The following is a 22,376-nucleotide window of genomic DNA, read 5'->3' as shown; positions in this document are numbered from 1 at the left end:
TTACACATGGAGTAGAGCTGGATCTATCCGGAGTAGAGCACATACTGCCCCCATCAAAGTATGCAGCAAAAGAGTCTCAGGCCCACACTTTCTGGGGCCTCTGAAGAAGCTGTGGTACACGCCTCCAGTAGCTCCTTCTGGGGTATTGCAGCTTCACACCCTCCATACTGTGGAACTGTGCTTTAAATGGTCAATTTTACCCTTTGACTAAGCAGAGTGGTCTGTCTGTCATAACCACTGTCTTCACCTTGTATTGCAATTTAGCCCCATGTGGCATCATTCTCCAGTGCTGTAGGAATATTTGTGCTCTCACTAGTCTTATGACCTGTGTAAGTGGGAGCACTGGGATTGGGGGGGATGGGGGGATTTTCACAAATAAGCCATTAACTGTGGGACATAAGTAGGGGAAAATATCTTGAAGTTAAGATAGGTCATTTAAAAGGAGATTATTATTACATGCCTTGTATTTAACTGTATTTTCATGAACTCTGACTCTGCTTGAAATCTTGTGTTTTTAAGCTGCACAACAAAGCTCTGTAGCAGATGTAAATACTCTTAACATTTGCAGTTAATGTGTCTTAGCACAGCTGCTGAGCGTGAATTACAGTAGCTAGTTTGTATTCTAATAACTTTTTGTTTGTTTTTTGTCTTTGCCAGTCATTATCACCCCAGTCCCTGCAGTAGAACTGGGGATTTACAGTACTGCCACAGATCTCTTCCAACAACAGCAGGCATTTGTTCCGCATCTAAATGATGCCCACATAGCCTGTTGTGGGGATACTGTTGGGTTTGGAGCATGACCGGTTTTAGGAACAGGCAACAAGCAGTCTGGCCTGTTACATTCCAAAGTGTGCAAAAAGTAATTTATACTGAAAATCAGATGGCTGTCAGTTTGTGTGCTTCCCACACACATTTAACCATTTAACCATGATCTTTCTGAATACCTGGGTAAAACTCAGCCCTTGAGTGTGGAATTCAGAATCCATGTGTACATTTGTTTGAGTTTAGAGAGACAGTGTTGTCTAGTGGGTATAGCATGAAACTAGAGAAACCTTGGCTCTAGTCCCAGCCCTGTTACTGACTTGCTGACCTGATGGCAAAGTCATGTGGCCTTTGTGCCACTCAGTGTTCCCTGCCTACCTTGGACTTTAGTACAGCGGAGGGAACAGTGGTTGGAAGTGCCCCAGATCAGGTGCATCTTGGCTGAGATGTCCAAGAAGAAGGAAAGTAGAGACTTTGCAGCATGCTCCCTCCTTGTCTTATCCCAGTCCCATGGACCCTGTGGAGTTCTGGCTCTGCTGGTTGGGAGGAGCTAGGGAGAGATCTGTTCTCTCCTGCTTATCCTCCTGGAAACCTGCAGTGATTCTCCTGTTTGCATTAGCTTAAGCAGAGATACCTGCAGCAGTAGAAGTGCTCCCCATGCCTGCTTCCCTCACCACAGTATTGGGACAGATGTCAGTGAAGAACACAGAGGGGCATGACTCTTCAGGGAGATGTAGTCTCTTATCTCTGAGGAGGGAACACTTTTGCTGCATTGTCTCCAGTAACTTGTCTGAAACTTTTTATTTTCTTTGCTCAGTTTTGCACACCTGAGGAATGATACACGGATTTGCAGATCCTGTTGACTTTGTAATAATAGTCTCATCTTTAGAATCTCTCAAAATGTTCTGAAAATTTAGGCAATAGCTTAAAGTTACACAGGACAAGACCATCTTGGCGTCTGTAACTAAGGAAAGGAAATGGGGAATGACTGATAACAGCCATATGCTTACTCAATAAATAAGCATTTCCAAAGTGCCATTCACCACATTATCCAGTCACCATTTGGTAAATAAAATGTACATTAAAAGATCCTAGAAAGATCCAGTTTACACGTGTAGAAGACCAGCCAGAGCAAATGATTCCAACCAGCACCTGTATAAATGTACAGGCACATTTGTAGCATTGTGCAGGCTTGCGTAATGCAGAAGGTGGACAAATAGTTTGTTGAACTGAACCCTAAATATTAACTATAAATATATTTATAGTTACTTTTATTAAAAGGGTGGCATCTGTCTAGATTTGTGTATAAAAATGTTTACTACCAGGAGAAAAAAGTAGTGTTAATACCTTAGCTTTTTCATGGAAATTGAAGTTTCCACATGATGTCATTGACTGGGACTACTAACGTAAGGAAGAGTTTGCAGGATTGGATCCTATATGTATAAACAAATGTCTGCTAATCCTTCTAGCAGAAGTGGTAGTATTGAAAATACTGTTGCACTTCATGAGGAAACATTCTTGGTACATATTCTGCTCTCCTTTGTTTAATTAATTTCAATAGAAAGGTGGTGTCTTAGATTATGGAAAACAGAATATAATTCTAATCAAGGTCTTTCCCTTTTTCTTTCTACCTGTTTGTTTTTAGGTTTTGAACTTGGCTTTGCCATGGCAAGTCCCAATGCTCTGGTGTGCTGGGAAGCGCAGTTTGGCGACTTCCACAACACTGCGCAGTGCATAATAGACCAGTTTATCAGCTCAGGACAGGCTAAGTGGTTTCGACACAATGGGATTGTGCTGCTTTTGCCACATGGAATGGAAGGAATGGTAAGGCTTTCGCTGACTGGAACAATAAATGTGCTTTGGCATAAAGTAGTAGAATAGAAACTGTAGAACCTTTTATTGTTCCTTTTTTGCAGCATACGAATGCAGTTTCAGGATCTTATAACATTTATGAAAAAAAGAAGAGAGTATTGCTGACATACTTTAGACTGTTCCTCTATCTCAAAAATAAATGTGCTTGCAGTGACCAGTCTTGACAATTGGCCGGGAACAAGAACAAAAAGGAAAATAGCATTAATATATTTCTGAACATTCAGTCTCCCTCTCCTTGTGCCCTTCTCCAAATGGGTTAATTTGCAGTAGTGTCTGGCATTGTTCCCCTACTATTTAAAAGACTTGGTCAATACAACGCGTGTCAATGGAAAAAATATATTTTTTCTTTGTTAGAGCTTTGTGGTTATGAAAAATTATAACTTTAAATGAAAAGTTCCTAGAGAGAGCAACGTATAAAGGAGGTGGCCTGGGATTCTCAGGTACAATTAAAATTTCAATAGATTTTTACAATACTTGTTTCACTTTATTTTACAATGACATGAAACAAACCTCAGCTTCTCAGATGCATGTGTTTTACCTGTATAAACTTTACTTTTAATTTAGAACATTGTTCCAAGGGGTTTTTATGCAACTTGCAAACAAATATGTTCTCTTAAAAATGTTGATGATTTGGGTGACTTGGAGGAAATAAGAAATCTGCTCTTTTAGGGAGAGAACCCCTTTGAATGGCTGCCTGCTCCTCTCCTCAGTAACTCCTAGTGAGTTAGCCACAAAAGGTCTGGAACCAGATCTATATAAAATCTGCATGTAAATTTCCTCTGTTCTGAAGTTGGAGTTAGCAAAGTTGGGGTTAGCAGTAGGATCACTTTTAGGCATCTTTTCAATTTTTTTAAAAGTGACATAAGCATTCTGCCCTGTGCTATTTGAAATAGTAATTTTCTTTTAGAATGCACTGAGACTCAGTGTATTATTTAATGTATGTTTACAGTATTTCTATTAACGAATACATGCTACCATGATACTGATGTGCTTTCCATAGCTGTAAATGTTCTTTCATTAACTTTAAGTATACATAAAAGCATTTCTTCTTGTCCTTATTCTGTTTCTGTACATTTAATTCCATGCAATTACACCTCTACCTCAGTATAATGCGACCTGATATAATGCAGTAAAGCAGTGCTCTGCGGGGATGGGGCTGCGCACTCTGGTGGATCAAAGCAAGTTTGATATAACGCGGTAAGATTTTTTGGCTCCCGTGGACAGTGTTATATTGAGGTAGAGCTGTATAACCTTTTCTGGCACACTGCCGTTGATTCTGTATGGATTTTCTGTTTATACAAGAGCACAGTCTTGTTGACAAATATCCTGGTGAATTCAGCTTTGTTTGAGTAAGGACTGTAAGATTATGCCCAAGATGGATCCTAAGGACTCTTCAAAAACAAAGAACAAAGACTCCAGCATGAAATCTGTTAGGGACAGGATGGCTTGGCGAGGTATTGGTAATGGGAGGAGAATCCTTTCACCTCTAGGTCGTACAGCCTGGCTGGTTGTGATTGAAGGACTTTGCGGACTGATAGCTCCTTGGTGGCTCATGTACAACTAGATAATGGATTCTGGACAGGGGGTCTGAAACCTTCCCCCTACCCCACCCCCCCTCCAGTAACTGGCACTCTTGTTAGCAGTTTCAGCAAAGAAATTAACAGACAATGAGCTGAGTCTGGTTTGAGGATTATCACTGAAGCGCTGGGGGAGGGGGGGGAATCTTGCATTTTTGCTGTCTCCTCTGTAGATACACTTCTGTTTCCAGTGCAGTGAATTCAGCACGTTTATTAAATACTACATTCATTTGTAAACCATTTAAAATGTTTTTCAAATAGGAGGAGGTTGCACAGGGTGTGTGTGTGTGTGGGAGAGAGAGAGAGAGAGAGAGAATTATGATTTGCAGCACATGAATAGATGGCAGCAGGAGTGATACTAACAATATTAGACTCACAATGTGCCAGAACTGTGTGGCTTTGTGGTTCTCATCCACTAATGAGAAGACAAGTTTGCATCACGAAACTGAGGCCAGCTTGCAAGAGAAGTTATACAGGACACAGATATGCTAGCTGCTACATCTGAGTGTTCCTTTTGTGCCTAGGGAAGATACTGAGTGTTTTGTTAGGGGCTCACTGTGCTGGTACAATAGGGAGGAGTCGAGCAGCACTCATCACTTTCCCCTGTCCCTTTAGCAACAGTTTCTAAGGCTATGTCTACACTACGCACCTTTTAGAGAGACAGTTGTGCTGTTACAGGTGTGTGTTTGTTGGAAGGAGAGAGTTTTCCTACTGACAAGAAACTTCCACCCCAATGTGCGGTGGTAACCTTGTTGTCAGGAAAGCTCTCGTGCTGACAAAGCGCTGTTCACACTGGCGCTTTTTGTCAGGAAAACTTTTGTCGTTCAGGGGCGTTTTTTTCATATCCCTGAATGAGAAAAGTTTTTTGTCGTTCAGGTTCCAGTGTAGACAAAGACAAAGCTAAAACTATTAGACTTTTTTCTTTTACCTGATGTGACATCAGTGCAGTAACAAACAGAAGGTGGTGTGTAAGTGGAATTAACTAACATATGAGTTGAAAGGTTAAATGCAGTGAAAAGCACTGTCTGAGTGATAGGTATTTTAACTATAGCATAATAAAAATTCCTATAAAAAGGTTTTATGGAGTAACTGGCATAGCTAAGCCAATTAAAACTTAACTCAACCTAACATGGGTTACCAATGATTCTGCAGGGAATTGGCCAAAGTACATATACCCACCTGGAGCATCCTGTCTTGTGTCAAACTGGTGTGCTAGTGGGAGAAGAAAGAAGTTTCCTTCTCCTCCATACACACTCATGCTGCCATAGGGTAGGACTGTAACCTAGTGCTCAAGACATAAATAATTGGAGGATCCAGCTTCTGCCTTAGCAGGTGATCTATGGTCTCAAGCGTGCAAGACCTACTGGCTTGTGAATGTATGCTGCTCATTTTTAAAGGATCACAGATTTGCACCACACTACCTAACCTCATCTTGCACCATTCTGTCCTTTATTGGCAGGATGATTAAGTGCCCCAAGCAGTCGGTCTCTTGCACCACCTTGCACAACCACATTGAGTATTTAACCTTTAATTAGTGGTAGTGACATTGGAGTTCTGTGTAACCCATCTCCATCTGATTGGATGGATACTCAAGATCACAGCTCCTTTATTCAGAGGCACCACCATGTTACCCTCTTCAAAGCTCTCCCTCTTCTCCGATTGTCATTGTTCCAGCATTTCTCCTCTGGCAGGGAGGGTGGGTTGAGCAGCCTATATTGAGGCTGCTCCATGATGATTAGGCTGACAGGAAGCACTTGTGCAGAGAGTGATCTAGAAAGACATCTAAACTGTTGTTGGTTTTGTTTTAAATGATGTGATTACTAGGGCCCAGAGCATTCTTCAGCCAGGCCGGAGAGGTTTCTGCAGATGAGCAATGATGATTCCGATGCTTATCCAGTAAGTAAATTTGTCAACAGCAGTGTCCTTTTTTCTGCTCTTAGCTTTTCAGAGACTTATTTTAAACCAGGTTTTGTTGGGTTTATTACTTGAGAAATCAATTTATTGCTACCAACTAGCACTTGTCTTCCCTCAACAGTTTGAATATTTTCCTGCAGGACTGGAAGTCACCTTTTAAGACTGCTAGTTGGTGTATTTTAATGTTTAGCTCAAATATTTGCTGTAACTTCAGCTAATTTGATAAAAATAATAAAGATGACTAGTCTAGTCTGCATTTCATTTGAAAGCTGAAGTCAGATATAATTTGTCTCTGGTACTATTATTTCTTTATGGGTGTTCCTAGGGGACAGTAACTCTTCAGTTTATATAGCTGGATGTACCACAAGTCAGTGTCTGTAACACATTTCTAAGGAAGATCAGATAGCACTAAAACCCAGTGTTCTTGTAACAGAGCAAACCGTCCAGCTGGGAACTTCAAAATGCAGATGCAGTGTAAAAATATCTGCACCAAGTGTGTGTGATGTTATGTTTAGGTGATTAGTTCTCAGTGTTTCTTAATCCTATAAATGTATTTTATTACTATATTTGAATAATCTAAGTGCTTTAAAGGTTGATCAAGATATTTTTTTCAGCTAAACTGTAATTCTAAAGATAAACTAGATAATTCCGTTCTCCAAGGTCAACTATTAAACATTGACTTAGAATTCAGCCAGTTAAAAAAAAAAAAAAAAAACGGCTAAAGTGGTCTTGGGTGCCCAGCTGCTCTGCAGCTGTATTCCAGTTTTTATGGTTTTACAGCCCGATTGTCTTCATTTTTTTTAATGGTTATTTTCTCTGCTTTGTGTGTGAAAGACCCACCCAAACAGGGGGAATTGACTGATTATATATTCAGCACTGCCAAATGTATGTAGTAAGCAAACTGAAAATTATTATTTGCAATCCTGTAGTGCCCAGGAGCCACAGTTATAGACCAGGACGTGCTTACAAACAGAGTAAATGACCAGCTCCCACCCCAAAGAGCTTACTGTCTAAATCAAAGCATAACAGGTGGATGACAAAAAATATAGGCAGGGAGTGTTAGGATGAGTTAACAATAATTACTCCCAAAAAACATATGTTAAAAGAACATATTAACTTTGCAGAGTCAGGCACTCAGAAGTTAGGAAATTCCAGAATGTGCATTATGATAGTCTTTCCAGTTCCCCATCCGAAGTCAGGGTCATCCCCACTACTCCTTTGTTTTCCTCACCAGCTCTCAATTAGTCACCTTGCCTAAGCTGTTGCAGCCTGTCCATCTGGCTCCCAGCCCAGTCTCCTGGCCCGAGCAGGTCCTTGCTTCCCATCTGTTCTAATTCTCAGTCCCAGGATCCTCCCCAGCCAGTCCCAATCTCCTTGCTCAGTTAATCCCAGCCTCCCCTCCTGTTCCAACTCCCAGTCCCAGTCTTTTTTACCAATCAGTTTCAGTGTCTGCTCCCCGCATCCCCAGAATCCTTGTCTGTCAAGTCTTTTCCATCCCTCACAGTATGGCTCTTATCCCTCTCTGCATTGAAGTCCGTTTCCTCCATGCTACTTCAGCTGAACTGTGAGAGGTTGGGGGTATGTGCACAGTTGTCAGAGATTTCCCCCTCAGCAGTACCCAGTGGGGCAGCATGAACTCCTCCTGGTGCCTCATGTACATGGGTTTGGAGATGGGGTACCAGTGAGATCACTGGTTCCTCTCTGGATAGAACCATACAGAAAAGGTGCCACAACTGTAGAAGACATAAACCGTGGTCTGGGGCTGGAACCAGGACTGTGGGAGTGAGCACTTTCAATCTTGCTATTTGGGAGACTCCTGAACGGCATGATCTCCTTGGTACCGATGGGGTCAGCTCCCCATGGTCTGAGGAAGAGGATTCTGAGATGGGATCATTTGTGACTCAACCTCAACCAGTGGGGTGCCTGCCCACCATGGTATGGGCCAATTGCCTTCACATAGCTGGGTCCCACCCTCATATCAGTGGCCCTTTTGGATCCCTCGGGGTTTCCCTCCACATTGGAGAGCCTCTTCTCTATCTTCCTGCCCTTTCTGCATTGGCTAGGTGCTGGAAGCATCTGCAGCAAGGTCATCATTTTCCCTCCTCCGGTACCGATACCGTGCAGGGGGAAAGTGCTCTCAGGATTCTCCTGTGGAGGAATTGGAGGAGGGATCTCCGCAACAACTCTTAGCTGCTGCTTGTCACCTGATGAGGCGGTAGTGACTGAGACTGTCTCCCCCTCTTCCCTCCCCCCCAATGATTTCAGAGTCATTAAGACTTGTTGAGGAGGGTTGCTGCAGCTCTGGATATCCAGCCAGAAGAGGTGCTGGAAAGATCTTGCAGGTTCATGGATATTTTAGCCTCTGCAGGACCCACTGCAGTAGTTCTCCCTATTAATGAGGCTATCCTGGAACCAGTCACAATTTTATGGCAGAAGATGCCCTCTTCTCTGCCTTCCACTGCTAAAAGGGTGGAGGAAAGGTATGTCCCTATAACCACCCTCCTCAACGCTCCCTCATAGTGTGGCTAATGAAAAAGCAAGACAGGGACCCCAAGCCTCTGCTCTGAAAGGGAAAGAAGCAAAACAGCTAGATCCGTTCAGCAGGGAACCTTACTCCACAGAATTTGTACAGCTTAGTGTTGCAAACCAGCAGACTCTACTGGGTTGCTACAATTTCACCTGGTGGGATAATGTCTTAAAGTTCAAAGACAAGCTTCCTGATGAAGCAAAGCAGGAGTTCACTGTTATATTGGAGGAGGACAAATTAGTTGCCAGAACAGCATTGCAAGGAAGCCTGGATGTGGCAAACCTCCATGGTTTCCTCCATTGTTATGCAGTGTGCATCTTAGCTGCAGTATTCAGGTCTTCCCTTGGAGATGCAACAAACTATTCAAGACTTCCCATATGAAGGCCCCTCGCTGTTTTCTGATAAGACAGATGAGAGGCTTTGTAGCCTTAAGGACTCAAGGGTGACCCTTAAGTCTCTGAAGCTCTATACACCAGTGGCAAAAAGAAAGCTGTTACACCCACAGCAGTTTCAGAGGTTTCAGCCCTTCCTGCCATGTGCCCAGGACAGGTCCAAAAAGCAGAACAGAAGTTACCATGTGTCGTCGTCCTCCTACCTCTTCTGTAGCTGACAGTTGTAGGCAAACTATGTCCTCTAAGCATTCTTTTTGACCTCTTGGTCAAGAGCAGTCTACCACTTACCAGAGTGCCATCTTTCCCCACCCCAATTTTTGCCAACCACCTATCTCTTTGTGAGCTTTGGTATCAGAGCTTCCCTATGCAATTTTCTTTAGGGACAAGGTTTTCCTCTGACCTCACCTAAATTCCTATGTAAAGTGGCTTCTGATTTTCAAATTAACTAAACAGTTTATTTACACACTTCCTTTCGAAAGCCCTATTCAAGTAAAGGGGAAGAAAACTCCATACTCTAGATATTAGAAGAGCTTTGGTTTTTTACCTAGATCGGACTAGACCATTCACGTCTTCGTCGCGATTTCAGATGAGCAAAGGACCACCCACTATCCACCCAGAGGATCTCTGCCTGGATTTCCGGCTGTATTCGTTTATTCTATTGACTGGTGGATATTGAACCTGCATGTAAAGTGGAGGCTCACTCCATCAGGTTGCAGGCGACTTCTGTAGCCTTTCTGGCTTGTGTACTCATACTGGACATTTGTAGGGCAGCAACTTGGTCACTGCTCCATACGTTTGCCTCTCACTATGCCATCTCTCATCAATCTAGAGATGATGCCCGATTTGGACAGATGGTCCTACAATCCTTGTTCAAGTAGACTCCAAGCCCACCTAGAGTTCAGACGGCTTGAGAGTCACCTACAGTGGAATGGACCTGTGCTATCACATGAAGAAGAAAAAACTATTACCAGCCTTTCTGTAACTATTGTTCTTTGAGATGTTTTGCACATGGGCAAGCCATGACCTACCCTCCTTTCCCCCCGCACTCCCGAGCATTTCTGGTGGGAAGGAAGTGAGAAGGGTCGGGGCAGTGCAGTCCTTGATACCTGCAGTGGCACAAGGCACCAGAGGGTGTTGATGTTGCTCCAGTAGGTACTGTTGAGGGGAAAATCTCCAACAACTGTGCATGAGGCGTACACGTATCTACAGTGGAATAGGCATGTGCAACGCACTTTGAAGAACAGCAGTTATGGAAAGGTAGGTAACTTTTTTTCCAGTGCTGAGCCCCACTCATGCTGGGAGCAGCAGTTATAGGGAAAGTCTGCCTTTGCCCTTGTGGCCCTGGGGTAGAGCATGCTCAGTCACTATGTGGGGATGGTGCGGAATCCTCTGACATTTTAGCTGCCAAATTGCTAATTTTGGCAGCTAAATGCAAAAGACAAGCATGTGTAAATCGGTTTTTTTTTTTCTTTTTAAAAGCGTGTATCTTGGCAAATTTGGCAGATTTTTACAGAACTAGCATCCCTTAAACAAAGGCTACCCTCCTACTAAATATGAAGTCCTCGCTCCACAGCAGACCGGCACTAGAGCTGTTCAAAAGAAAGGTTGCCAGCATTTTTTAACATGGGGAAAACATTTCCCCCTTGTTTCTTTCTTAGGAATGGCTCAACTGTTTTGGCTGAAATTAAAATAAATAAAATAACTCAATCAGCCTGAGGCAGATGCCCAGCATGGAAATATTTAGCACAAACTGTTAAAGTTTGGCAAAATTTTAAACAACTGAAAATAGGGTCTTATAAAAAGTTATGGGAAACCTTAATAATAGATGGCACTTTCAGCTGCACGGATAATAATAGGATGTTTTAGTGTGGGTTAGCTGTGTGCACAGTGGGTAGATGTAATAAGCTGACTAGTAGCAATCACCATGATCACAGTTCATCACCTGCCTTCATGCTGTTAGTGGATATTTGTAGGCATCATGGTAGAGGTAGGTTTTTATACACTCTCTAGTCTTTCTGTTAGAATAATCATATGCATGATTTGTAACAATAATAGGTACAACATTTTCAGATCCAAGTGTGATTTTGTTTTCCTACTTGACTGTCCCTTTAAAGTAGTGGTTCTTAACCTTTACTGCAACCTGCACCCCTTTGGTTCTCAAAATATGTTCTCACTCCCCTATCAAAAATCATTGAAGTAGGTCAGTTCTTTAAACCTAGATATATCATAACCATAGAATGAAGGAGAGAGAATTATATATATTTTAATTTCGCAGTAAAATTAAGAATACAGTAATAGTTAACATTATACATTTTTTTAATAACTACATAGATTTGATTAAACAAAGTAGTTGTACTTAGGTGCATGTCTCTCACCCTCAGAAAGGGCATCTCGCACTCCCGGGGGGGTGTGCACCCCAGGTTAAGAACCACTGCTTTAAAGATACATTTTGAGCTGAAGTAAATCTTGGGAGAAAGTTTGACTTGAGAAAGAATGAGATTGAGTTGCTGGGGCACTTATCTATACAACAAAACATTAAAAAAAGAGACCTACTGATGAGGCTTTCAGGAGAGGGGACTATAGGGAGTAGGAAATGGAAGCATGATGGGAGCATGCTGGTTTTCTTGCCTTTTGGATTATGTGTACATAGTGATTGTGATCCAAAACCTGCCGAGCTCTTGATCAGGTAAGCGTGGGAGACAAATCTTGAAGTTCAAGAATGGAGAGTCATCTGCAGTTTTACTCACTGGTAGTGGTAAGTGCGTCCAAGGTCACTATAGTTCTTTCCTTGTGCACCAAAATGCATAACATATTGGAGCCTAAAAAAGTGAATTGGGGGCAGAGTTTGGAAGAAGAGAAAGGAGGCAGCTTTTCTGATGCCTTTAATGTCTTTATTAGGAGTTCAGTGCAGAGTTTGACGTTTCCCAGCTCTATGAATGCAACTGGATTGTGGTGAATTGTTCAACTCCAGCCAATTATTTTCATGTCCTCAGAAGACAGATCTTGCTGCCATTCAGAAAACCAGTACGTAGCTTAATTGATACTGCTGTCTAATTATAATACTAAACCACTTGCATGCAGGGTTTTGTTTGTATGTAACATTCAACTGAATGGAAGATGTGTGCATTTTAGTATTTCTCAATGAAACTCAAGTTAGAGACTGAGGATGTGATTAATGAAATCTCAGCGTTGCTTTCTAGAATTGTAAGGCCTGGTTTTCAGCCTAGCTTCCTTTTGTCCACCTATGTGCTCTTTTTTTTTTTGGAGCAATAATGGCTGGGTGTTGCTCAAATGGCTTTTGTAAATTGTATCACCTGCAGACATAGGTACTAGTGCTTGAAAAGTGTGTGTGTTTGTGCACAAAAGGAGGCCACCTTCTGCAAAACAGGCTCTTATTAGCCTTATCTGCAATGATTTTTGTCACTCTTGCAGACACTTAGAGCTAACTTGCTGCTCTGATGTAAATCATGACTTGCTCTGGTGCAGATTAGTCCACATTTCAACTGGGGTAAACTGTATAGTATGTCACAATTCATATCTTTGCATTGCATCTGCATTAGGGATTTTCTTTGGTATAGCTATACTGGTTGCTAAAACTACAATGTAGATAAGGCATTAAAGATGAAGTTGAACCTGGTGTCTCTCTAAGTAAGTTTTGGTGCCCTTGTGGTTCAGTTGAGAAAGGGCTTGTCTAAGCACTCACTCAGTTTGAGATTCTCATCCTCTCAGGTTTAAGTTTAAGGCCAAGTTAGCACACCTCTAATTACTTCTCCACTCTGGGAAGATTTGTGCTAAGAATGAGACCCTTTCCAAGGGCAATTGCCTTGAGTTACACCAGATCCTAATGTGACTTAAGCTTTGTTTGATGTCATCCCATTAGCAGTGAATAGCACAAGTATTTTTAAGGAATCTCGGTGCAAGTTTCTGAAGCAATTTGGATTCTGTACAATTTGAAGCCTAAAATACACTAGTTGGATGTTTATCATTAAACAAAAGTGCAAGAGGTTTTCTGATGGTTCTCTGCCGTAGTCCAGCTCAAAAATTTATAATTCACACTATTTTTTTGTGTCCTCAGAGGTCAATAGCTATGTAGGCTGGGACTTTCAAAGGACCCTAAGGGGTTAGGGAATTCAGTAGTTGTTGGGTGCCTAGTTGCTCTGGCGCTTTTTGAAAATTCCAGCCATAGAGATTCCTTGGGACTAATACATGCAGTATCCATTTGTGTGTCAAGAATAATATTATGTATGTACAGCAGGCAAGGATATTGTGTATGTACAGCAGGATCAAGCAGCAGCTTCTGAGAGTTGTAACAATCTGTATTTTACAGCTTATTATCTTTACACCGAAGTCGCTGCTGAGACATCCTGAAGCTAAATCCAGTTTTGACGAAATGGTATCTGGTAGGTCAAGCTACAAATGTTGTGAACTCACAATCATCTGTATGCAGTCAGCGTGCCAAACTATGTATTCAGAATGCTGAGTATCCAGTCCAGAGAGAGAGCTAACTTCACCTCAAGGAGCTCGCATGCACCTCTCATTGACTGACTTCCGTAGGAGTTGCTGTGTGCAAGGGTGGGAGAGATCTGGCCTGGATTTAGAAATATAATTCCTGTGCCAAAATAATCTGCATCCAAATAATGAGAGTTCTTAGACTTCAGTTTCAATATATAGTGGCGCATCTCATGGCCAATTGTTCTCTTAACCGGAGGGTGGGGTGGCGGATGGCGTTCATCTTTCTGCAGGGATCTTCCCATCCTCATAAGGTTGTAGGGATCCATTTTCAACACTTTTCTTCATTTAAAAAGTTGAAATGTTCTTTGTACTGCTTTTGACAACTCCATGATTTTAAATCATTTCCCCCTTGCTTCCCTTCGCAGGAATGGTTCTGGTTCCATTAACTTGTCACTTCCTTCCACTCTCAGTTCTGGGCCTGCCTTATCCCACTGCTAACCTAAAGGAAGATCCTAGCCAGTAAAAGTGAGGCGTTAAGTCAGCGCTTGGCAGTCTGAACCTTTGCTCTTTGTGCTGGACAGCACCAGGAGGCAGTGGTGGCAAGCCCACCGTCTCCATGCAGCCAGGAAAAAAGGAACGAGGGTGTGAATTTGCCACCCAAGAAGAGATGCAGAATAGCTGAGTGATCAGGAAGTGTAAACAAAAGAGCAGGGCCCTCTGCCTAAGGCTGAGTCCTTGGACACACTGGTATTCTAGCATTGTTTAAAGGAAGAATTATTGGTCAGATTTTCATCTCCTTAGAGTTTAGGTTTGTAACCTATGTGTCATTTGCACCACCCTCCATGGTAATTAATGAAGCATTTGTTGCCATTTAGTATTTGCTTCATTTCAACTTCTTGAGGAGATTGTCACCAGGAAAAGACAGTGTGTGCTTTGTGTGAATGCAGTGCTGATCATCAAAGGGATTTTCCTAGATTTGACTGTGTTGTAGCCCTTAGAATTAGTCAGTCTGGAAACTTCACACTAATGAAGTTCAGGATTCATTAATAATTGTGGTCTGGTTTCCTTATATGCTGTCCACTCTTAGTTTATTTGCTGGGTTTCCCGTCTATTTTCCATTAGCCCACAATAGCGGCCAAAGCTCCTAGTTAATTGCTAATTCAGATGTACTTGTGTTACTGCTGTAGATGGACTACTTTTATATCTGTGAAGGCTGAGGAGTCTAACTCTAGCTGACCCGATAAAGCACTGATTCTGAGTCGTCTTTAACGATGAACTCTAGTTCTTCATCAGACTGGATAATTCAGACATAAATCAGTTTTTCTTTCATGCATTTATGCCTGTTTTACTCCTTAAGATGAATGACACATTTATTCTCCTGATAAGTGGGTGTGTTGTGTTGGTTCAGACTTGGAGGTCATGCTGCTATTTGCAACCTCACAGTTGGCTGATTAAAACTATATTTCTATATCAGTCATAGAAGCGAGCGATGGATGAGACCTATTAGACCATCTAGAATTACTTCCTATTGTACATTCTAGCTTTGTGTCCCAAGCAAAAGGGCTTCTACCTATTCTCTTGGGAGATTGTTCCACAGGGAAAATACATCCCACTGTCAGGAAGTCCTTCGTGTTAAGCAGTCTAAATTTTATCTCGGTACTCAAAGCTATATAACCACGTGCGGTATTAATTCTTCATTTGGGATAATTCTGTTTTAATGTCTCAAACAGAAGATCTTGATCACACAGTACAACAAAGATGCTACTTATGTACTTGCTTACATAACAGAAGCTCCATTATAACCATCCATTCTGGCTACTTGAAGGTTTTTGCTGGTGTAATAAATATACAAACACGTCTTTTTAAAAACCTATTTTACTGGAATGAAAAGTACATTTACGGCATATACCAAGCATTCTTGCAGGCTTTCCAGAAGGTATTTACTTAATTCTGTAGCTAAGATTATTTTGGAAATAAGATTTTTTTTTTTTAGGTGGCATGTTTAGTTGTTAAAAATATACCAAGGTCAGCTATGCGGCGCTATTAAACCAGCTCCTCAACACCAAAAACACAGGTTATAAATAGGTGTTGTATGTGACAAACTAACAATATCCGGTAATATGCTGGACAAACCTTACTGAATTGGATTAAACCTTATTCAATTGAGTTTTTAATATCTTCGGAGTGCATTGTATTACAAATGCAATCATCTGTGTGTTACTGAGGAACTGTGGATACTTCCACTGGAAGAGTAAATAGAAGAACAGCAGGAGGTGATTAGGTAAATTCACTCCTGTTGCAACATCCTCAGAAAAATTCCATCCCCTGGAGAGGTCTAATTCAAACTGGATTCTCCAGGGACCAACAGACAAAGAAAGTATTTTTGATAAATAGCCTTGTTTTAAACTGGTTCAGGGCCACCTTTCTAGTCCAACAAATGGACAGAACCCTGGTCCAAGGTGAGCCTCAATTCTTAGGGAAGGGTTGGAAGGACTTGTCACCAACCAGAGCCCTTATCAGAGTGAGAGGTGATCTCAGGTAAGCTTATTAGCATGTGTGTAGGTTCTGCTGTTTTTCTGAAGTGCTTTTACCTCAAGAATAAAATAGGCTTGCATCGAAAGAGCTGTGTGGTATCTGTGACTGTGGTTAGTTACTCTGTTAACTGTCTCTGAAGAAAAAGCAAGCAGAGGTGCTTGAGTAGCCTGTCTTTCCTGGGAATAACACAGTGAAGGCAGGGAACTATGCAGCCTGGAAATATTCTCATCAGAAGGGGGTAAGGGTCTCCACCCAAGGAAGGCAATGGCTGGGGAGCTAGAAGCATGAGAATAGGTGCCCTTGCTGGACCACTGAGGGGAAATACAGATGCAGTTTCCCTGAACTTTGATAATGTGAGCCTAGTACCTGGGCATGACAAGAAAGATACCAGTCTTGAAGTCCTCTTTCCCATTAAGTTGTGAAGAGCTGTTTATCAGAAACCCTTTAATGGACTCCCTCTTTAAACTGGATTGTATTTAAATAACCTCTGTCAAAACCTGGAGTCTGAAAAGATCTAGGAATACAGAGGATGGGATGATAGTCTCTTGGGTACAGAGCACTGTCACAATTACTCTGTAAATCACTCAAGATTGGGCTGGCCTCAGTAGAATTTCTTGACTGAATGTGACCATCACTAGAGGAATGCATTTTTATTTTAATTTTTGGTATGACTAGGTACCAGTTTCAGGCGTGTGATTCCTGAGGATGGGGCTGCAGCACATACACCAAATGAGGTTAAGCGGGTGATTTTCTGCACAGGGAAGGTGTACTATGATCTCATTAAAGAGAGAAAGAATCAAGATTTGGAGAAACATGTGGCTATAACTAGGCTGGAGCAGGTGAGTGCCCTGAACCTCATTGAAAACTCAGACTTTGGGAAGAGTCTCTGCCAAGGACTGTGATTGAGCCAACTTCTAAATCATTAGCAGTTGCAAGACATGATGATAATGATCATGCTTAACATTTGTATAGCATTTTATATCTTCCAAGACATCAAGTATTCCTCACAAGCCCTTGTAAGCTAGGGAAGGACTAGTTTTCCTATCTTTATTGTAGTGATAATGAGACCCAGAGAGGTTAAATGCCTTGGCTGTATAGCGAATCAGTGGTGGCAGAGCCAGGATTAGAATTTGGTAGCTTCTGGCTCCTAGCCTCATGCTCAATCTGCTAGATCAAAGTACTTCTTGAAAACAGTCATGTATGCCAAGAATGACCAAATAGTACAGCCCTCTAGTTTTCCCAAAGCATCTTTAGCAAAGGATTCAGTGCTACAGAAGACATTTTCCCTGAAGCCCTGTGCATAACAACTATATTACAGAGTAGCAGAAAAGTGTGCTATTATACTTGTTGTTCCCAATGGTACTGAGTACCATGACATTGCAGAATGTAGTTATTTGTCTTTTAATTTAGAGTGGAGGTTACATTGTAGTTAGTTATATTTACTCTGTTAGAATGAAGTGCAATAATTTACAATAACATACAGGTACTAGGTAGCTTAGTAGTAAATGGATAATAATAATTGCAGTGCCCAGTATTTGCCAGGGACAACCTTGCTTTACGTGATATCTGTCCACATAAAAGAAAGCACTTTGTTTTCAGTGTATTTATCTCTTTAGATCTCTCCATTCCCTTTTGATCTGGTAAAGGAAGAGCTTGAGAAATATCCTGGAGCCGACTTGGTGTGGTGTCAGGAAGAGCACAAGAACATTGGCTACTATGACTACGTCAAACCTCGTTTCCGCACCATTGTTAATCACACTCGCCCCATATGGTATGAAACTTACTTCCGTGTTTTCTTTGCATCACCAGGCTTCATACTGGTTTGTTACTTTGAGATGAGGTGATGCATGTATGGAAAAGTCAAACTCTACAGACCTTGAAAGATCTGATTTTTGGGGGTTTCCATCGCTCTCTTCCTTCTGTTTCAACCTGGTCTTTGTATTCCCAATGTGTGGTCCACACCGAACTCCCGAGCTCTGGTTGGTCTGCACCTGCATTGCTCACCTACTATGGTGGGTCAGTACATAAACAGTACAGCAGTACATTCTAACCATGCCTGCTATCGTAAATAGAGAGAGCCTGGTGATCATCCCGAACCAGAGTCTCTAACAGGTGACTTCATTTTTAGTTAACTAAAAATCCAAAGCAATTTATCAAGCCAACACCCTCTTCACCACTGTCTATATTGTTTGACCCTATCACACTTTCATGCCTTACGTTTATCTTTTGTACTTTTGAATGGGCTGCTTTTCCCTTCTAAAAATCCCGTTCGAAATTGTGCTTCTCTGGAGGAAACAACCATTGAATGGAACAATATCTGAGCCACTAAGCTTCCTTCACAATTATTTTTCCAGCCTGTTTGCTTCTATATCACTGTAGGGAGATTGGTACAAGAATGATCCAGATTCTGGTCCCTTCCTCACCAGTAGCAGCCTATCTAATTAGTGAAAGCCACCCTTTCCTCCACTCACATAGACTGAGACATCAAATAGATCTGTTAAGCCAGGTCCTCAGCTGGTAAAACTGTGTTGCTTTGTTGAAGCCAGTGAGCTGTGCTGATCTACACCAGCTGATGGTCTGCTCTGTAATCAGAAACTTGCAATATCACTTCGAATTTCCAGTGGACCTAGAACTGGAGGCATGAGAGCAAGTCTCATGGGCAAAAGACAGGAGAGTTTTCCTGTTTACACTTGCGTGTTGTCTAAAGCTGTTGTTTAGCAGTATATTGTCTACATCGCATGTTCTCATCCTTGTTAGTTTTAGTGTTCTGTCTCTTCTCTCCTCACTGTTGTCTACCCAATTGTCTCGTGTTACAAAGGTATGTTGGCCGAGAACCAGCTGCTGCTCCTGCTACAGGTAACAAGAATGCTCACCTGGTGTCGCTTCGGAGATTCCTGGACACAGTTTTCAACCTGGAGGCCTTTGAAGGAAAGATGTTCTGACTCTGAGACACCATCCCCCATCTCCATGCAGCATTGTTATAAAACCCCACTTCCAAACGAGTAAATAAAAGCACATGGGAACACTATTGAGGATTTTGGTTTTCTAAGATAAAAGGTTGTGAGTAGATCTTTTCCTCTAAAGCATTGTAGGCAAACTGGGGAATGAATGAAGGAGTAAAGCCTTTACAAATGTCTGTAAAAGGTAATTACAAGTATAGGGCTGCTCTGAGGGTAATAAGGCCAAAACAATGGAAAAAATTAAAGTGGTGAGGAGTTAGGGGAAAGTATATTAGTCTTTTGGAGTCACAGGGCACGCAATTCCCACCTTAAGTTGCATTGAAGAAATTCCTTTTCTAGGCAACATAGTTATTTGACCAACTCTACATAGCTATTGTAGGCACTAACCATGTGCTTGGCACTTGGGAGACATGATCCCTGACCTAAAGAGTTTACAGTCTCAGTAGACAGAAGGCCATTCAGACAGGAAATACCCCAGATGGCCAGCAGATTGGTTCCATCATAGATCATGGCAGGTTTGGTACATATAGTGACAGAGGTATGGTAGCATTGCTCTGGTGGGGTAATGTTGGAATGCTCTATGGAAGAAAAGAGTTTCGGAGTTCTGAATGAAGGGGGGAAAATGAGGAATTTTCAGACTCACGGAGCAGCATGAAAAACCAAAGACAAGCCTGGAAGCATAAGGGAATAGTGAGGCAGGAAGGGTAGAGTGAAGAAAATAAGAATAGATGGAGATGAAAGGTGGGCTTGTGGCTAAGCTGCTGGACTGGAGTTTAGAAATATGTGGTTCAGTTCTCTGCTCTGCTACATGCTACTTGTGTGACCATGGGTCAGGCCACTTACTGTTCTGCACCTCAGTTTCCCTTCTGTAAAATGGGAATAATAACTCCCACTTTTTATCTATCTTGTGTACTTAGCCTGTGAGCTCTTTAAGGCAGGAGCTGTCTCTTTCTATGTGTATCTACATGCCTAGCGCAATGGGGCTTAATCTCTTTGGGGGTTGGTAAGCATTGCTGTAGTAGAACATATATAATTAGAGCAGGGATGTGGGCATAGATGGAGTCATGCAGAGTCTTGAAGCTGAGGACAAGAAGCCTGAACATGGTGACAAGAGGAAGCAATTGGAAGGGAATTATATGATCCTAGCAGCACTCAAGAAAGATGATTTTAGCAGCAGCCATTTGGATACATTGGAGGGTGGTGAGGAGGCGCAAAGCCATAGAGGGAATGAGGGAATGATGTAGAGAGAGAACCAACTAGGTTTTGGTGATGGCCTCTGGAGAGAAGAGGTTACATTTGACTCTAAGGCTGAGAGTCTTGGGGGATGGGGGTGCCCTTTACAGCAGTGGAGCAGGGAAAAAGGGGGAGAAGGGTTTAAGCAGAAAGATAGGCTCAATTTTTCTGTTAAATTGGGGCTAGTTAGACTGGATAAAACAGGAGAGGTCATGGACTGGGGGCAGGTAGATTTGGGAGTCTGATATAGAATTGAAGCTTTGGGGTCACATGAGCATGAGGGGTAGATGTGGGACATAACAGGAACAGAACCTTGAAGAATGTTGGCAGTGGGAGAAGAGAGTCAGCACAAAGGGACAATTGACAGAGCAGTTGGAGAGACATGAGAGAGCACAAGGCAGTGAAGCAGAGGATAGTAAGGGACTTTAAAGGAAATCAGCTGGTTATGCATGGATCCATTTCCGCTCCTGTGGCTGCCCACAATTCTAAGCATCATGGCAGAGAAAATAGTAGAGTCTTTCTATGCAGGTTCTCTGCTTATGGACAAGCCCATTCTTCCACTTTACTGCCAGAATGTGGCTTTTCTATCTCCTAGGTGCTTGCATGCCCACTTGGGGTAAGGGGAACAAAGATTTGGCCCTTTAGTCACTTTTGGTGGAAAGTCAGTTTTCTCTATATGGTTCCTTATTCTGTGCAATGCTAAGTCTACAGTCTGCTTCTCTTCACTTTTGCTGAAGTAACTATTGACAGCAGTGGAGTTACTCTTCAATTACACTGATATGAGAAGGGAATTGGACCTCTTGTTTTTTTGAAGTTTGGTGGTTTTGCTGTTGCTCACTGACCTAAGGCTTTTGAGTTTTTATTGACTTGTAATTGTTTCATTTTCTTAACGGCCTCCTCAGATATGACTTCCTTGGAATCTGAAATATGGATGTAAAAACTAGCCATTTCCAACAGCCAGGCTGATCTTCTGGTAAAACAGCTAATATACAGCATGATTTCAGGCTTAGAGGAATAGAATCTGAGACAATGTGATTGAAACATGCTGCCAGGTAGAACCTTGTGTTTTTAATGTGTGTGCTCCTTCTCGGTCTCTGTAGGTACCTGAAATCATTACAAATATCCAAGAGTGAAAACGGGCTGTACAAAATGCTTGTAGTGAAGTTTGAAAACATTGGTGACAGTTTGATTGTGGGTTTTTTAGGAAATGGTCCAATTAGTCAAAACCTTCAAAAATTTTCATTGTTACCTTGAAAACAGGATCCCTGTTTTTCTTGAAGACATTTTTAACTTGATTCAACTTGGAAATACAGTTGCATGCTAATGTTAGCACATTATGCAGTTTCAGCAGACAATGGGCTCATGTTCGTACAAAAAATAGTCCCGTTTCAGATAAATAATCCAGTTTTGAAATTCAAAATAGTATTCAGATGAAGACACACTTCATATCCCAACATGGCGTTGCAAAAAAATTATTTCTCAAAGCCTTGTGGGGAAAAAAACATTTTGAAGGCACAAAATCACATGCAGTGAAATCACAAAAATGTTGACCAGCAGCTTGTCAAAATAATTGCATGTGGCTCTAATTAGATAGTTGCAAAGAATGGTGCCCATCCTAATTTTATGTCCTATGCTTCAGAGTTTCACTTTTGCATTTCAAGCTGGATTGACTCTTTCATGAATGAATGAATGAAAGAAAGAGGGCATTGAAGAGGTGAGGGGAGTGGGGAAATCAGAGCAGGGAGGAGGTTGGGTGGGTGGAAGGGGAAACTATAGGTGTGAGAGAAGATCCTTCTGAACACTTAATTAACCTATTAGGCACTCATTAGTGCAGTATAGATACCTAAATAGCTCAGAAGGAAAAACAATGTCAATTTATTTTAGATATTTGATCCCTGTGTTTTGTCTCGTTCTCCTGGTACTAATAAGCCCCTCCTGCTTCTGCTGTCATACGCACCTCTTGTGGCCAAAGGAAGGAAAACATGCTGTCCTTAGAAGACCTCGTTAGGGCCAGGGGACCAACCAGTTGTTGATAGAGCCAGCCTGGCCGGCTAGAGTCAAACCCTGGGGAGCACCTCTGGAGAAATAGTGACTAGTTTTACCACAAAGACCCTGCATGTTAGACCATCTGTCAAGAGTGCTACCGAAAATA

The 22,376-nt window shown here is 42.0% G+C and overlaps 1 protein-coding gene across 2 annotated transcripts in view; it reads left to right on the top strand.

Annotated features, from left to right (window-relative positions):
• The window catches only part of OGDHL (oxoglutarate dehydrogenase L), a 115,545-nt gene extending 93,625 nt beyond the window's left edge, over positions 1-21,920 (top strand). For both annotated transcript variants that reach the window (XM_032804728.2, XM_032804735.2), the window contains exons 17-23: positions 2,408-2,586; positions 6,036-6,107; positions 11,943-12,068; positions 13,372-13,444; positions 16,707-16,870; positions 17,648-17,802; positions 18,850-21,920. In XM_032804728.2, coding sequence (XP_032660619.1) covers positions 2,408-2,586; positions 6,036-6,107; positions 11,943-12,068; positions 13,372-13,444; positions 16,707-16,870; positions 17,648-17,802; positions 18,850-18,973 — 893 coding nt within the window. In that variant the 3' untranslated portion in view covers positions 18,974-21,920. The remainder of the gene's footprint in view (positions 1-2,407; positions 2,587-6,035; positions 6,108-11,942; positions 12,069-13,371; positions 13,445-16,706; positions 16,871-17,647; positions 17,803-18,849) is intronic.
• The last annotated feature ends 456 nt before the right edge of the window (positions 21,921-22,376 follow it).

Source organism: Chelonoidis abingdonii, chromosome 15 (assembly GCF_003597395.2).
Source record: "Chelonoidis abingdonii isolate Lonesome George chromosome 15, CheloAbing_2.0, whole genome shotgun sequence".
NCBI classification, from domain to species: Eukaryota; Metazoa; Chordata; order Testudines; family Testudinidae; genus Chelonoidis; species Chelonoidis abingdonii.
The sequence above is the reverse complement of the archived record's forward strand: the minus strand, read 5'-3'. Positions and strand labels throughout refer to the sequence as shown.